Raw genomic sequence first — 16,813 nt, 5'->3', positions numbered from 1 at the left:
GGACAATTGGACAGGCAGGAAGGCAGACAGCTACTCATAGACAGGCAGACAGACAGCTACTCATGGACAATTAGGCAGGCAGGCAGACAGCTACTCAGACAGGCAGACAGACAGCTACTCATGGACAATTGGACAGGCAGGCAGGCAGACAGACAGCTACTCATAGACAGGCAGGCAGACAGCTACTCATAGACAGGCAGACAGTAAGACAGCTGCTCATTGACAGACAGACAAATAACTACTCATGGACAGACAGACAGACAGGCAGGCAGGCAAAGAGCTACTCATGTTATGTTATTATGTTATTATAACAGCTACTCATGTTATGTGCATCTACTGGCCCCTGGCCCCTTGCCATTTTTGTAATGTGGGCCACAGGTAAATCTATTTGAGTATCCCTGCGGTACATCATGGATCATGAATTAAAGTTCTCAGTCGCCACGACTGTCTGATTGCATGAAAGCATTCCATGCACCCAACATAGGCTATCCACAACAAATGTTTGCCCCCAGGAGGGGGCCATGTTAATTGTTTTCCCCTGAAAGTTTGCCACAGTTTTAGTTCACCAGAATAAAGTTTGCAATCCTTTAGTGACCGGCTATTTTCCGCTATTACATATGCCTTAAAGTGATTAATTCATAAAGTAAGTTTGTAAGACAGAATGTGGAGATAAAATAAGTTTCAGGTCTCAAGTTAAAGTTTGAGAATCAACTCTTATCTAGGCCAAGGCAAGAGACAAAGGTTTGGACCCAGCTAGGACACACACACACACACACACACACGCACACACACACACACACACACACACACACACACACACACACACACCCCTGAGCTCTGCATGGGGAGTGTGTGCAGATGGCGGCACAAGCGGCAGCTGCTATTGGCAGCTGAGGTGTGTCAGCCTGAGCATCTGTTTGAAGAGACCGGCAGCCCAGGGTTGCCAACTCAATTTATAAGCCACTTCAGGCTTGTTTTTGTGTGAAGTCACTTAATATGGGGAGGGGGGGGGGGGGGGGGGGGGACTTGTTAAAGTAGCCTATAGTTGCTTGTTAAAGTGTAGTTCATTTTTAAACCAGTGCACTCTGTTGTGACCCCCCCAACATCTGAAAATATATTGTGCCTGGGACCCCCATACAAGTTTTGCGTTGCTAAAATGTTGATTGAAAATGAAAATTTGTTCAAAAATAGCAGATGTACAAATATTCTGCTCTACCATTATGCTTTCAGCCTGAGACATTTAGCTCACTGGTCTCTCCCTCCTGAACGAGCCCCACCGTGGTCTCAGATAGAGAACCTTTGGTATATTTTACCACCGCTCAACTACCTGAGGTTGTTAGTGACCATCCCATTTTTCTCCACTTACGTTGGGTGTGGAAGAGAATGTCGCTTTTTTTCAAATTTAACTTATACCTTAACCCATCTTCCAGTATTTGGCTGAATCCCAAACTCCTTATTGATAGAAGACCATTCATTTGGAATCTATGGGTAGAAAGAGGTATTCTGGCTCTGAAAGATTTATATGAGGGAGATACGTTTAAAAGTTTCACAGAACTTGCTGATCAATATGGTCTTCCACGTAATCACTTCTGGAAATATCTTCAAATTCGGCATTTACTATTGACAAATGTAAGAGCTCACCCCAATATGCCGACAGAGTTTGACCTTTTGAAAACGGTGTTAGCAATATTTGGAACTGGGCATGAGGCGTCAACATATTATTCAATTATGATAGCACACCAAGGTCAGCCCTCAAGCGTAAAGAGTGTTTGGGAGGTTGATTTAAATCAATCCTTTACTGACGGTGAATGGAAGATGATTCTACGGAACTCAAAGAAGATGTCCCGTGAACTTAGAACCAGATTAGTTCAATTTAAAATAATGAATAGAGTCTACTGGACTCCGAGAAGATTGTTCAAGGCTAAGCTCAGAGATAGTCCGGTTTGCTGGAGGTGTGAGGAGGACCTCGGTACACTTATTCATGTATTGTGGGAGTGCCCTAGGGTACAGACGCTATGGTGTGCTATTCATGAGAACATAATGCAAATCACAAACCAGGATATTCCTTATACACCGGCTCTCTTTATTCTGGGTGATCCATCGCCACTAAAACACCTCCCTGCACCTCTAGCTGACTGGATTCAAACAGCATTAATGGTGGGTAGGAAAATCATTGTTAAGGAATGGAAGTCTGAGGTTTTACCTCCAGCACATGTATGGTTCACTCAGCTCGATATTGTGGCTGCTTTGGAGAGGTTATCCTTTAAAATGAATAATCAGTTAGATAAATATGATCTGAAGTGGGACGTGTTCCTTAGTCATGTTGCAGGTCCCTTAGTGTGATCCATGGTCAGGCAATGCCCTCTTGATTTTTTTTATTGTATTACTACACATTTTGATACGGTTGATGATGCTGCGTTTGGTCGTGTAAACAATGTAAACTATTTTCACATTTTAATTTGATTTTGATTTTTCCTTTTTTTTAAATTTTTTATCTTATCTATCTTACCTGTCCATGAATACGTACTCTGCTGTTGTTGTTTGTGTTTGTATTTTAAGTTCTCTGTTTTATGTGTTTGTAAAAAATCCAAAATAAAGTACTGATCATAAAAATAAAAATAAATAGCAGATGTATATAGGTTTAAAATGGTTACACTAATGTGGCCTAGTCGCTTTTTGGGGGCTTGTTTTCGTCGACCTGAATTCTCGCAGAATGTGGCAGTCCAGAGTAGGCCCCTCTCAGGAGTATCACGAAGATGCAGCTTGCCTTAGAGCAGGCGTCTCTTCCGGGTTTTTAAACAGCTGGTGGATGGAATAGAAATTAAGCTCGCGCGTGCAGCCATGCACGAGCCTCATTTCTCATTTCCACCCAACAGCTGTTTAAAAACCCGGAAGAGACGCCTGCTCTTAGCTGCATCTTTGTGACGCTACTGTCTGGGAGTGCTGTCGAGATTATCAGGGTCAACTACCAACCCTCTGGGGGCGCCAGGTCCAATCGGCTTGTTGCTTTGAACTGCTGATGTCAAGTTAGGTGTAGCACCAACCATGGGTGGAACTGGGAGAAGTAGACTACAATGTAGTAGAAATACTCTGTTACAAGTGAATCTTACTCGAGTAAAAGTACAATATTATTCTCCTCAAAATATACACGTGAATACCGGTAACTAAAAGTACTCATCATTATGCAGAATATTCCATTTCTTCTTTCTCCAAAAAGGTTAAAAAAAAAGAAGAAAATCTACAATCTTGTAGATCTGCAGATTCTGTGTAAGAATTGAAATACTCAAGTAAAGTAAAAGTGCCTACAAATTACAGTCTTGAGTAAATGTTCTACCATGTGTGGTAGAGCACTGCCTGAACCCTATAGCGGCCTAAATAGCCTCCATTAGCTAAAGGCAGGGTTTCCCCTCATTCCCTAGAATGAGGGGGCAGGGTTTCCCTTTAGGATGAAAGCTTGAGACCAGGTGCTTACAAAAGCCATTAACCACTTAAACCATATAGTATATGGTCCAAGTGGTTTCATTAAACCATATACTATTATGGTTTAAGTGCTTTAATATCCTTTGTCAACTACATATAGTTGACGGGCCGGAGTTTCCTTCTACACCAAATCTCCTAGAACAAGAACGCTAGGGTTTAAATCTCCCAGAACAAGGGCTGGCTCCTAGCCCCATTTGGAACCTCACCCTCTGCTGTTAGCTCAGGATATCCCTGATTAAGTCAAAATGGGTCGAGAGACCCCCAAAAGCAGTGGCGGAAACCCTTTGCGCAGTATCGTATCCAAAAAGTAAAAGGTATTTCTACAGAGCTCGAGTTACAGATGATAAAATTAGGAGTGTAAAGTAACATTTTTAGAGCGGGGTGAAAGAACCGTTTAATTCAACTGATCAGGCTACTACTTAAGGCCTCACTCCCCGAACCCACCTCACCCCTGCCCATTTTGACAAGCTGGAATGGCTTACAGTGCGCTGTTAAAACGCACTGTTTAGGTTGACGACAGAGTACAGTATCTTGCAATGGGTCTAGTCACTTAAGTCCACAAGATTCGCTACACCACCACGGTACCTGTCTGAATACTTTCTTAATGACAATGAAGTCCACACCCACAACACCAGAGAGAGTTCAACAAACCATGTGCAACCCAGAACAAGGGACTACTGTAAATTAATTTCGCTCCTATGCCTCCAAAATGTGGAACGCTCTACCAACAGCCATTAAGACACGTGAATCCATTGACTCCTTCAAAACCGCTCTCAAAGGGCACCTATATGGACGGCTGCAATTCGAAACTGGTGAAGTCTGACGTTACAAGAAGAGTGGTCACCTTAGATGTAAAATGTAATATTTTATCCAAAATGTTTATAAATATATATGAATTTTAAAATGGTCTTGATCTAAAGTACATGTTTTGAACATACGCCATACTGTTGGTGCATCATCATCAGACTTACATTTACCTTTGGGCATAAACTTCTTGTTTATGCCCAAAAATGATTTGTTTTGTAGTACCAATTGAACAAATATTAGACCTCAATTGTGAAATGTTCAATCACGTTCTAATCATGTATTCTTTACATTTATTAAGACCGTTTTCCAAATGATTATTATTAGGCTATTATTTTTTGTGGGGGGGGGTCAAAATGACATGGAAGTGCTCATTCTTCCCTTTAGTTCACTAGGCCTCTCTTGTCAACTAGGCCCTATATGGCCTAGTGGACACCCTTGCTGTCACTGGACATGATCTCCCTATATACTCTACAATTGAGACATTTAGACTCAGGAGGGACACCTGCTGGTTGACAAGTGCAATAGATCTCCCCTAAGTGGTAGAGAGATGTGTTGGGAGTCCTACACATTAAAAAAGGTAGGGATTGGTCATTACTGTAAATGGAAGAAATATGGGCTCTGAGTCCCCAAGTCATTTCAGTCCTTTCTGAAGACCTGGGATACAAATCAAATCTGAAAATCACTCACCCTACCTTTAAGTAAAAGTACTTCTTCCACTATTGATAAGAATCCACCTGGCCAGTGAGGGAGGAGGAGTACAGTGGGCTGCCACCGCATGGCTTTTAGCCTTCATTGCTATTTTCAGACAGGATGACACAGCTCTTTTATCTCTGTGCAGCTCAGCAACTTAAAGAGTTTAACATGAGTTATTCGTGGGTTGAAATAATCATAGTGTGCATTAGTTCAGGGAGCTGCTTTGAAGCAGGGACAGTGTCAGCCACACAGAACAACCCAAGGCCTCAGGCCTTGGGGACAGAAATGAGCATGTTGGATGAGCTAGGCTAGAGAGAGGAGGGAGGCAGCAAGAACACACTGGAGTATAGATGATTTGTATTACTCTACTTGTGAGGACAGCAACATTTTTGGACGACAATTTGACAAAAGCCAGTCTTATATTTTTTTAGGGCACATTTGAACAAATAAGTGTTGCGGGCAGATGGGTCAATGGTTTCCGACACAATTAGCCCTGGGCGGGCTCTCTCTCTCTCTCTCTCTCTCCTCTCTCCTCTCTCTCTCTCCTCTCTCTCTCTCTCTCTCCTCTCTCTCTCCTCTCTCTCTCTCTCCTGCTCTCCCGTCTCTCTTCTCCTAATCTCGCGTCACCAGGCTTTCCACCTCGGAGGAAAGGGGGGCTGGCTATTTAGAGCAGGGGCTAATGAATCTTGGGTTTTCATAGAAGTTGTTTGGACTGGGGGGTAAGGGGGGGGCTAAGGGCCGATTAATACTCCTATTTTACAGCTGTTTCGGCTCGTCAGAATTTTTCAGTAGCACCGAAGAGGTGCCCCCCCCCCCCACCACCCATTTCGCCTTCACTGTAATGGTGTCTGCAATGGTGTGTAAAACAGAAAATCAAAACATTTGCCACGGACACATATGTCCGTGTACGTACGGACATATTATGATTGATGACCCCCTGCTGCTATCTCCACAGGACGGTGAGAGTCTCTCGGTGAAAGCCCGACATGGACGACTGGTCAATCTTCCAGCAGCAGGTCAGGTCGAGGTGTCCGAGCCGCTTGCAGCCGTCCAGCAGCGCCCGGACCACGGCGGGGGTCACGTCGGTGCGAGCCACACACAGCTGCTGCAGCCGTGCCAACGGGCGAGGGTCCGGCCACAGACGGCCGGCAGCACCCACGTGGTGACGGAGGTCACGGCCCCGGCTGGGTGGGGTCGTCAGGAGGACGTGACGGAGGACGGAGTTCAACGGGCAGGGCAGGGCCAATAAGGACACCTATATAGAACCCCACATGATGGAAGGGAAGTTAAAATAAAACCTTGTGACTGAAAAGTGTTCTTTTTTTTAGGGCTGTCACCATTACGAATGTAAGCTGACGATTAATTGTCACACAGATAATTGTGACTGACGATTTAATTGTGTTTTTGGCGTCGAACATTGGAACTACATTTTTGTTTGCCTGGTAACCAAAACATGCACAGGGCAGAACAAACAAACTAAATGAATTACCGACATATTCATTATTTGTATACAAAACAATTGTGACAGGCCTAGTCCAAGTTGACGATTAACACAAATAATTGTGATTAAGTATTTAATTGTGTTTTTGGAATGGAAGTACATCATGAATTCCGTTTGCCGTTTAGGCTTCGTAATCAAAATTTGCACAGTGCAGATATGACAAATATATTTGAAAATGTATGAACTGACACCATTCGGTATTTTAGCCGTGACGTGAGCGCCCCCCTCCAGAGATACTTCCCGGGTCCTACATTTGCGTTGCTTTTGTGTCCCCATAGAGTTATACTGTGACGCTCCGTCGGACTAAATCTGAGACGAAAACAACCACGAAAGTCTCATTTAACCGCTTTACTCGCAAAAACAAAGCTGCTGCTCTCCCAAATCTGGCTGTGACAGGCCGTCTGCCCCACACTGGATACTATCGCCATTTTATTTCATTGTGTCAACTAAATCCTCATTAATTGCAAACTAGATTCAACATACTCAAGCCTGCACACATTCTAAACATGCCCCCGGAATATTGTACTGAGCAAATGGACTGTTATACCTTCAATAATAATGATAATAATAGTCTTTGTCTCCACATCATATATTTTCTTTGACTTGTACACAACATTAATAATTCTACTCGAGTTGGAAGCATTAAGACCCATTTTAACCCTCAATGGCTTCCTTTCTCAAAAATAACGTACATTGTAAAAAGACTCACACGTTTAGATATTCTATTTACAATGAGATGCGGACAGGAGCTGGTGCCACTTGGACCCGGACGTAGCGTAGCACTACAAAATGACCGTACGGACCACGTCATGTTGGCAAACACTAACCTTCTCAAGCAGGGGCGAACCGGAGAGGAGGCATTTGATCGCCCTCTGCAGGGACCTCCAGTACATGACAGGCATCATGATGCTGTGTTCATAGGAGAAGCTGCACGCACGCATGCACACACACACACACACACACACACACACACACACACACACACACACACACACGTAAGACTAATGATCTACAAGGTAACAATAATGTCAAATGTATCAATTGCAATTGCTAATGTGTCCTCGAGAATACAAGTGAACATAAATCAACTCCTTAATAGTAGATCCTCTGCCAACCACTTTTTGCAACGTTTTAGACCGCGATGGAGTCCGACATACGTGGCCTGTTAAGACTCACCCATGGTTTCCGCGTGTGGTTAGGGTTAGGTTAGGGGCAGGGTTAGGGGGTTAGTAATAGTAATGTCCCGACATACGTGGCCGGTTTAAGACTCACCCGTGGCTTCCGCATGAAGTCAGGGTTAGGTTAGGGTTAGTAATGTCCCGACAGTCAGCGCAACCAGACAGTGGAGTCACGAAGATGCCAAAAGCCGCGAGCGGCATGCAGGCATCTCTTTCCGATGTTTTTAAGACATTGGTGGATGGAAATGAAGCTCCACCCACGCCGCAATTTGCAGCGTCGGCAAAGAGTTTCCGATTTTCGGCTTCATTTCTGTCTAAAAAACCACGGAAAGAGCTCAAAGTGACTACTGGGTTGGGCTGCTGGATGCAATGGGTTGGGCTACTATGTCGGACGGATATAGTTGACATATATTGTATATTTCTCCCGCGTGCGGCACACACACACACACACACACACACACACACACACACACAGACACACACACACACAGACATACTTGAGTGCGAGGGAGTGGAGATGCGGCAGGCAGGGCGGATGACGACGATGATGATGATGATCCCATTCGTCATCCCGGAGCTCCTCCCCTTCCTCTCCCTCCACCACCTCCTCCTCCATCTGAAAGGGGCCGGGCTCCGCGCTGACGGACAGCTCCCCGAGTCTGGGACACGCCCCCAGGAGCTCCAGCAGAGGCGTCTGAGGGCCCGTCTTAACCCCCTCCACGGAGGGGTCGTCGTGACATTTCAGAGTTAATTAAAGGACGACTTCACCACTTTTCAACCCATCTTCATATAATGGGTCATCAATAATAATTTTGAAAAGAATGGCGCAATTCTTTTCTACTCGGTCTGTGTCTCATAGGAGGGCTCTGGGCAGTTCAGAAACCGTCTTCCAGTGACATCATCGGTGGGGAATACAAGCCAATATAAACGGCAGGCTTTCTAGTCCTGAAAAGTTGCAATGCGAAAATGGAAGCCGTCGTTCTCACGATAATGACAATCTAAACATTTTTGTAAAAAAAAAATCTTGTTTAAAAAGAATCTGCCTAATTATGATGTCACTGGAAGACGGTTTCTAAACTGCCCACAGCCCTCCTATGAGACACAGACTGAGTAGAAAAGAAATCGTGCCATTTTATCATGATTATTAGTGAGGACCTATATTATATGAAGATAGGTTGAAAAGTGGTGAAGTGGTCCTTTAATTAATTAGTAATTAATTGTCGTACCAATAATTACGGAAAAATGTGTGAATGCCTTGCCTTTGACATGTAAACTGTACAAGATATGATAAATGACTGAAATGACAGAAAATAAATGACCTCTGGGGGGTGGCCTCCGTGGCCAAAAATACATAACAATCGTGCAAAACAAGTGCGATTATCTCAACTTAATATATTGCCATCGGTCGTGGGCATTTACTGGCGATCCATCCGGGGGGGCGGCGACCTATAATACCTACCTCCAGGGTGAGCGAGGTCAGGCGGGAGGCCACGAGGTGCAGGGACGGGAGCAGGTCGGACAGGGAGCGCGGGTACCGCACGGTGAGACTCCTCAGCCGCCCGGACGCCGCCCAGCACCGGAGGCCCACGGCCAGCGGCGGGCTGTCGTCGTCGCCGTCGTCGTCGTAGTCCAGGCTCACGGAGCAGACGTCGGGGCACAGTCGGCCCACGGCCTCCAGGGAGGAGGAGGAGGAGGACGAGGAGGACAGGCCGTGGATCTCCCTCAGGCGCCGCAGGGTGAAACTCTCCTCCTTCTTCTTCTTCTTCTTTTTGCCGTGACCGCTCTCCTCCTCCTCCTCCTCCGGCCCCGGAAGCTTGAACTTGGCCCTATAGGATTATAGGATTGTCACGATTGTGTGATTAACCCATTCTGACCTGAGATCAGATTCTAAAAAAAATAAAAGTCTTCTTACATCCTGACAGTTTTCTGCAAAAAGCTATGTTTCTATGTCGGTCGCAGACCTACGAGCTCGTAGCGCGCCACTCGGTGGCGCGCTACGAGCTTGTATAGGTCTGCTATTTTTCAATAGCTAAAGCGTGACATAATGCTAACACCAAAAGGGGTTCCCACTTCCCGCCCCAAAATGGGTTAACGGTAGAACAAATAATTGCTAATGAACGTTTCCTTTATGGTTTTTTTGGTACTGCACAGTGGAACACAAATCAAAATGACATTTCTGTTTGCCTTTTTTGTAAAAAAATAAAAATAAAAAAAGAAGAAGAAAGCTCGCAGATATGATAAATAATAGACAATGCAAAGAAATGACTGGCACCACCAATCAAAATGAATAATAATATTATGGCCAAAATAGGCCATATTTAATCATTGTAAAGAATATTCTAAAATACTGCAGCTCAAATAATCAGACGATGATGTAATAATTCCGTCAGACTTACTTGGACCTTCATCGCCACCCGCCTCCTCACCCTCGCTCTCGGCCCACGGCCACGCCCCCCTCTCGTCTCCTTCGTCCTCCTCCTCCTCTGCCTCCTCCTCCAGTCTCTCTCTCCTCCTCCTCTCGTCTCCTTCGTCCTCCTCCTCCTCCTCCTCCTCCAGTCTCTCTCTCCTCCTCCTCCTCTCGTCTCCTTCGTCCTCCTCCTCCTTCTCCAGTCTCTCTCTCCTCCTCCTCTCGTCTCCTTTGTCCTCCTCCTCCTCTGCCTCCTCCTCCAGTCTCTCTCTTCTCCTCCTCCTCCTCCTCTCGTCTCCTTCGTCCTCCTCCTCCTCCTCCAATCTCTCTCTCCTCCTCCTCCTCTCGTCTCCTTCGTCCTCCTGCTCCTCCTCCAGTCTCTCTCTCCTCCTCCTCCTCCTCCTCCTCTCGTCTCCTTCGTCCTCCTGCTCCTCCAGTCTCTCTCTCCTCCTCCTCTCGTCTCCTTCGTCGTCGTCCTCCTCCTCCTCCAGTCTCTCTCTCCTCCTCCTCTCCCTCCACACCTCCTCCAGGCTGGGCAGCTCCTCCCTGGCCGTCAGGCCGTCCGCTCGGCCAAACTCCCGGCGCTGGATGAGGCTGCAGGCCTGCGCCAGGCCGTCCATGGCCACGCGCTGCAGGCAGGGCAGCGCCAGCAGCAGGTACGCCGTGGCGGCCACCGGGTCGCCCTCCTCCTCCCCGAAGCCGATGTCCAGCGCCAGGAGGCTGCTGAGAGGCAGCGGAGGCCAGGAGGAGGAGGCGGCTTTGGGGAGGACATTGAGTAAATGAGAGGCAGGGTTAGGTTAACCAACTGAGACCCCGAGAACAGATCCTAAATGTCTTCTAAATCATGACAGCTGTCTATATATCAGTGGTTCCCAGGCCATTTCATGTCAAGGACCCCAAAAATGTGATGCATTAGGCCGGCCGGCCGACCCCCCCATCTAAAAATATGTGGTTCCAGGGCAGGGATCCACAGAAGCAAAGATTTGAGTCAAAAACGTTTGCTGTGAAAGAATATATATTCTAAGATTTGCACACGTCGTCCATGCTTCCACACATAAGCCTAATGATATCTTGGGTGGATATATGACATCGTTCAATAGTTTCTGTTGCTTGTAGATTAGCTATTTTCACTATTTGTGTGAGCTTGTTGAATCTAAGCCCCATGGCAACCTCATAACACAATACCAAAAAAAAAACTGACAAGAAACAACAAAGCTAAAATGAATCCTTAAAAAAAAAAAAAAAAAAGTGAGCAAACCCGCTTTTTTTAAAACAACCTAAATAAACGACAATAACAAACCTTGATGAGAGGAGGAGGAGGAGGAGGAGGAAGGGGAACCGTCGGCCGTTCCTCCCCCCAGAGGAAGCAGCGCGGCGGGGGAGAGGAGGTGACACCGGGACACGTCCAGGTGGCGCAGCGCGCGGCACCGGCGGACCAGCGTCCCGATCACCCGCCGGTCGCAGGGCGTCCCCGCCAGCAGCACGGAGCGGAGGCCGGGCAGACCGCTCAGCATGGCACACTGGGCCTGGGCGGGCAGCTGCTGGGCGCCCGACACGTCCAGAGTGGAGAGCGCCCGGCAGCGAGCGGCCACGAGGCTGCAGACAGCCGGGGTGGCCAGGCCCGGACAGCCTGCCAGGGACAGGCCGCGGAGCTGGGGCACCAGCAGGAGATGGATGGCTGCTCTGGACAACTGCTTCCTGGAGCTCAGCATGTGAGTCAATTCCTCCACCAGGTGACAAGCTGGGGATGATGGGGGGGAAAGATCACAGTCACCCACGGAGATTTTAAAAACGCCACTATAATGACAAGAAACTCCCATATCGGCTGGGCGAAGTACAACAATGTGCAAGCGAGGGAAGACAGAAGGGCAGAGAGAGAGAGAGAGAGAGAGAGAGAGGTCTATTTCAAGGACCCCCAGACCACGGACGCCCATTTGATACAACATACTTAAAAAAAAAAAAACTCTGGTACCCCCAATCTACACTGTACAATCCTTTAACTCATAGTGTACAACTTTCATTCGTACACTCTCTGAGTTACAGGCCGGTAGGGATTAATTTGCAGCTCTGAGGAATCCCAATGTTTTCATTATAAGCTGCAGCCTTTAACTGCATTTGAATAAAACCATATTTGATACACATACTGTAAGTAGGCCATCACCCACATGTTACTGATGATCTCTCTCTCTCTCTCTCTCTCTCTCTCTCTCTCTCTAACAGACACTTTACAGAGTATAGTTCACTTTGAATTATAACAATCAGTTGTGAATTGGCTGATGGTATAGTATATTAAACTACCCGACGTCCTACAACAACCAAGATTATTTTTAGGGATGCAGTAAGTGTCGCGTCCACAGCGCGTTGTGAGCTTGTGGATCTTCTATTTTAGGTACAGGACACGTCATTCAACAAAAAATAGATGAGGCTGACTAAACAGGCCCGACATGTAAACGAGGCCGGGGGCTATTGTTTGTAGGAGGCGTAGAATACGCAAAATGGCATCGGACCCTCGGCAGTTATTAGGTAGCGGGCGGGTATTTGCGGCAGGGCTATAGTATTTGGAAATATACGGGTGGACGCAGCTATAAGAGGGCACTCACGCAGCACGCTGAACGGCCCCATGATGTGTCGGAACCAGTGCTTGTCCAGGTAGTTGTCGACGTAGTCCCTGACCCACAGCTTGTCCATGTTGTCGGCCACGCTCAGCAGACAGAGCCGGGTCAGGGAGCTCACAGAGCCACCGTCATCCACGCCACGGGTCCTCGGCTTCGTCCTCCTCGTCGGCGTCTTCTTCTGCCTGCCTCCTCCAGGCCAGCCTTCTTTACCCGAGGTCCTGTAGCCCCGGAACAAAGGCATGATATGCAGCTCTGACGGCGAAAAAGACAAAAAAAGGACATGCGTACATTGAGCGTTTGTAATATGTGAAGGTTTTATTTAACCACCCCTATTTCAGTGGTTCTCGGCCCGTGAGTCGGGACCCCACTCCCCATATGATTTGAAGGGGGGGGGGGGGGGGGGGGGGGGTAGACAGACACACAGATAGATGGATAAAAGAAGACATAATCAAGAAACTTTGCAATGAAAACTGGTCAAACATTGGCTAATTGTTGGCTAACAACAAAAAAGCCGCTCTACAAGCAACGACTCAATGCGAGGTGTGTGGAAACAGTCAAACTAAATTGAACTCCTACATTCCAAGTACTTTTCGGGTGGGGGTCCCCAGTTCAAATATGAGTATTTTGGGGGGGGTCATTGCCTGAAAAGGTTGAGACGCACTGCCCTATTTTATACTTTGTTGCACGGAGGACGGAGGTGTGTGCTTCAGTTCAGCTTATTTTCAGCTTTTGGACAAAAATAAAGACATCGGTTCATGTGTACAACGGTGCAATTATGAAAAATTAATGAACACAGCAATTTACTGCCATGTTGGCACAATCTCAAGATTCTCAAATAAGTCCATGCTGGTAGCCTCGGATCAAGGCTATCATAGATCTGTATTCTATCAAGTCAGACTTTTTGCTTTCGTATCTACAATCTTGGTCTCCATCTCTCCCTAGTCACTGGAAATCTGTGCGCAACCAATAAGGAAAAAAAAACATAAAATGCTGATTGATTGAATTGTTTATTAACAGTTTGCAGAATTACGGTACATTCACGCACAACTCAATACAAAAACTGTTAGCTGTGAGTGGACGTCACCATAAAAAAAAGCATTACACTTGTTTACAAGAGGGTCCACCGCTTTCAATTCATCATAACATTTAGAGACGTACAAATACACTTCTATATAGCCAAAAACAGGAAATCATCACAAAGGGGGGAAAACATATAGTGAGGGGGAGGGTGGGGGATTCAGATTTTACGGGGGGCAGTTTCGAATTACAGCCGTCCGTATAGGTTTTGAAGGAGTCAAGGGATTCACATGTCTTAATGACAGTTGGTAGGGCGTTCCACATTTTTGTGGCATATAGGAGCAAAATGAACTTATAGGGTGAGAAGTTCAGTCACACGAGAGAGACTCGGAGTATAGAACCGCTACTCTTTCGCTTGGAAAGGAGCCAGTTTAGGTGGTTCGGGGCATCTGGTTAGGAATGCCTCTCAGACCTAGGGAGGTCCACGTCCCACTGGGAGGAGACCCCCGGGTGCAGACCAAGGTGCAGTTTGAGGAAATACATCGACTCACTGGCCTTGGAACGTCTCGGGATCATCCCCCAGGAGGAGCAATGTAGCTCTGGAGAGGGTAAGTCTGGAGCACTCTGGTGGAGCTGTTGCCCCCGCGACCCGACTACGGACAAGCGGTTGAAGATGGATGGATGGAGGAGCAAAATGAATGCACTGCACTCTGTATTTTTCAATAGAGAATGCAGTGACTATAGGGGGGTACAGAGACCAAGACAAGACTATCCGAAAGCAAAAGTCAGACTCGGTAAAATACATCTATGATAGTCTCGAAGTTCCAGGCCAGAATTGCTATGTACAACTTACAAGTAAAGATACATCACAGCATAATGCATGCAGTATGCAATTTTGCACAAGGCCTGACCTAGATCAAAACACAACATTTTCCTCCCAAATTTCAGCGTGTGAGCATGCGCGCGTGCACACACACACACACACACACACACACACACACACACACACACTCACACACTCACACACACACACACACACACACAATACATTACAACTAATATCACACAATCACAACCATTCTAGGCCTAAACGCAGCTATATTGTTCTTCTTTTCTGTGTGTGTGGCTGAGAAGGACATGTTATGTTGACAAAATCACAACTAAAACATCACGTTTGTCCCTAATCTACGAGAGTGACTATAGTCTAAATCTTATTCGATTCTGACATTTTCATTCTGACATTTTCAATCTACGAGATGTCGTAGATTGCAAATGTCAGAAAAGCAATACATAAAGAGTCTTAAAATCTTAGGCTATAGTTTGTCCCATTTCCTGGTCCATGATACACACACACACACCCCTCACTCCGTCTCTGACTTTTTGCTGCCTGTCAGATAAAATACAAATAGTCTTTACTCTTTATCCAAGGCTAACACAGTCGTACCTGGTAGCCTACCTAATATCAGGTCAGGTCGCAGGTTTGTTGTCTTCCTTTGAGAGAGACATGGCCAAATCAATCAACCTCTGAACGCAGCAACACTACTTACAACACTTCCTGTTGTAGTAATGTGTTCACAAACACAATGAGAGCTGCGTTCAGGATCACTACACACATTTGTAAACGTCTCATAACATGGACTATTGTCTTATCAGCAATGTGTATTGACATGACACGATTTAAGGAAAGTTGTCGTATAGTCGGTCGTCAAAGTGCAGACAAGCCCCCATTATGTTCATCATAATAACACAGAAATTAAAATATGGATTATAAACTACCGGGGTATTCCTATATCAAGAACATTGGCGCCATCTAGTGGACTTTTTCCTCTAGGAAAAACTGATTTATAACTGCTAAGTCCTGACAGCTGTACAATGTGTGAGGGCCATTCCTACCATTCGATGTCGGTGCCATTTGTGTCCTTATATGACATAATTGTGTAAAATAAGCAAATTCTCATTCTGTCTTAACAACACCTTCCAAAAAGCTTATGCTTTTAAAGCTTTTCTGCCATAGGAAAAAATGATTTGTAGGCCTAACTCAGAGTACATGCAAATAGAATAGAATAACTACTTTGATTTGAGTAGAGCAGGTATGCTAAAATACCATGTCCCCCATTATGTTTATTCAGCTTCAGTTACAAATATAACTAATTAAATTGAAATAAAATCTAAATTTCGAATTGTTAGTATGGTTCTAATGCTTCTCACTAAACATTAAGTTATTAATTGTGATAAATGTATTTTTAATGCTTAAAATCTTGAAATCAATGGTTGTCCGGGCCCTCGACTGTCCCCGGCCCGGTATGCTGATGCAAATCCTCCTGTAAATGTCCCCCTGACTATTTGTCTAGCGGTCTAGCCACATGCCTTTAAAAAGTATACAGCATCTATTTTTGATAAGAAACCCTATAGGCCTATCCTACCAGCAGAAGTATATAGGCTTTTTTAATCAATGTTTTAGGTTGCTATACTGATTCACCCTGTTACGCTCAAATATAGAGGAAATTGATACATTTTCATCATTCTGAAAATATGGTTAATAAATATATTAAAATTCGTATTCTGTGTTCACAACAATATAAATTCTTACTTGAGACAGAATATTAAAAGTGACTTGTCAATTCTAAACACGTACCACAATGACTAACTATACACATCGCTTCATCACATGCATGTTGACTAGCAGAATATCTATAGCTTACCTAACATTTTTACACAAACACAGCTGAACATGTGAAAAGTGCAAACTAATAGGCGCTCTTATACATCATCACATTCCGGCCAATCACAATTTGCGTCCTCACTTTTGTCTTCAATATTTGTGTTTAAACAAACACTCAAAACTGGCCAATCATTGTCAATGGCATTCAATGTTTGTATACATGTGACCTACCTTTCCTATCTAAGTCATAGCATCTTGCTATATCCGTCTCTTCCTCTGAGGTTGGTCTTGGTCTATATTAACCTTTAAATATGGTTTAGGGCCAAAATGCATTTCTGATTTTGTTCGATATCATGAACCATCCAGACCTCTCAGGACAAGATCTGGGAAAAATGTCTGTCCCTTCAACCAAAAATAAACATGGGGACGCAGCATTTAGTTTATATGCGACAC

General features: G+C 45.5%; 2 protein-coding genes across 2 annotated transcripts; both read right to left on the bottom strand.

Moving 5' to 3' along the window:
• Positions 1-2,558: 2,558 nt before the first annotated feature.
• On the bottom strand, positions 2,559-10,175 carry LOC308317156 (uncharacterized protein). Its single transcript, XM_080765994.1, has 5 exons — positions 10,056-10,175; positions 9,119-9,485; positions 8,157-8,374; positions 7,309-7,408; positions 2,559-6,235 (listed from the first exon to the last, which is right to left on the bottom strand). Exons 3-5 carry the CDS (start codon positions 8,273-8,275, stop codon positions 5,924-5,926), a joined length of 531 nt encoding a protein of 176 aa, XP_080622120.1. The 5' UTR covers positions 8,276-8,374; positions 9,119-9,485; positions 10,056-10,175; the 3' UTR covers positions 2,559-5,923.
• On the bottom strand, positions 9,047-15,248 carry LOC308316878 (uncharacterized protein; the record flags this gene model as incomplete). The annotated part of the gene is made up of 5 exons (XM_080765664.1): positions 15,155-15,248; positions 12,667-12,933; positions 11,367-11,807; positions 10,586-10,823; positions 9,047-9,485 (listed from the first exon to the last, which is right to left on the bottom strand). Exons 2-5 carry the CDS (start codon positions 12,920-12,922, stop codon positions 9,047-9,049), a joined length of 1,374 nt encoding a protein of 457 aa, XP_080621790.1. The 5' UTR covers positions 12,923-12,933; positions 15,155-15,248.
• Positions 15,249-16,813: the final 1,565 nt, after the last annotated feature.

Source organism: Protomyctophum bolini (assembly GCF_963924005.1).
Source record: "Protomyctophum bolini genome assembly, chromosome: 6".
NCBI classification, from domain to species: domain Eukaryota; kingdom Metazoa; phylum Chordata; class Actinopteri; order Myctophiformes; family Myctophidae; genus Protomyctophum; species Protomyctophum bolini.
Note: the sequence above shows the minus strand (reverse complement) of the source record. Positions and strands in the feature narration are given on the sequence as shown.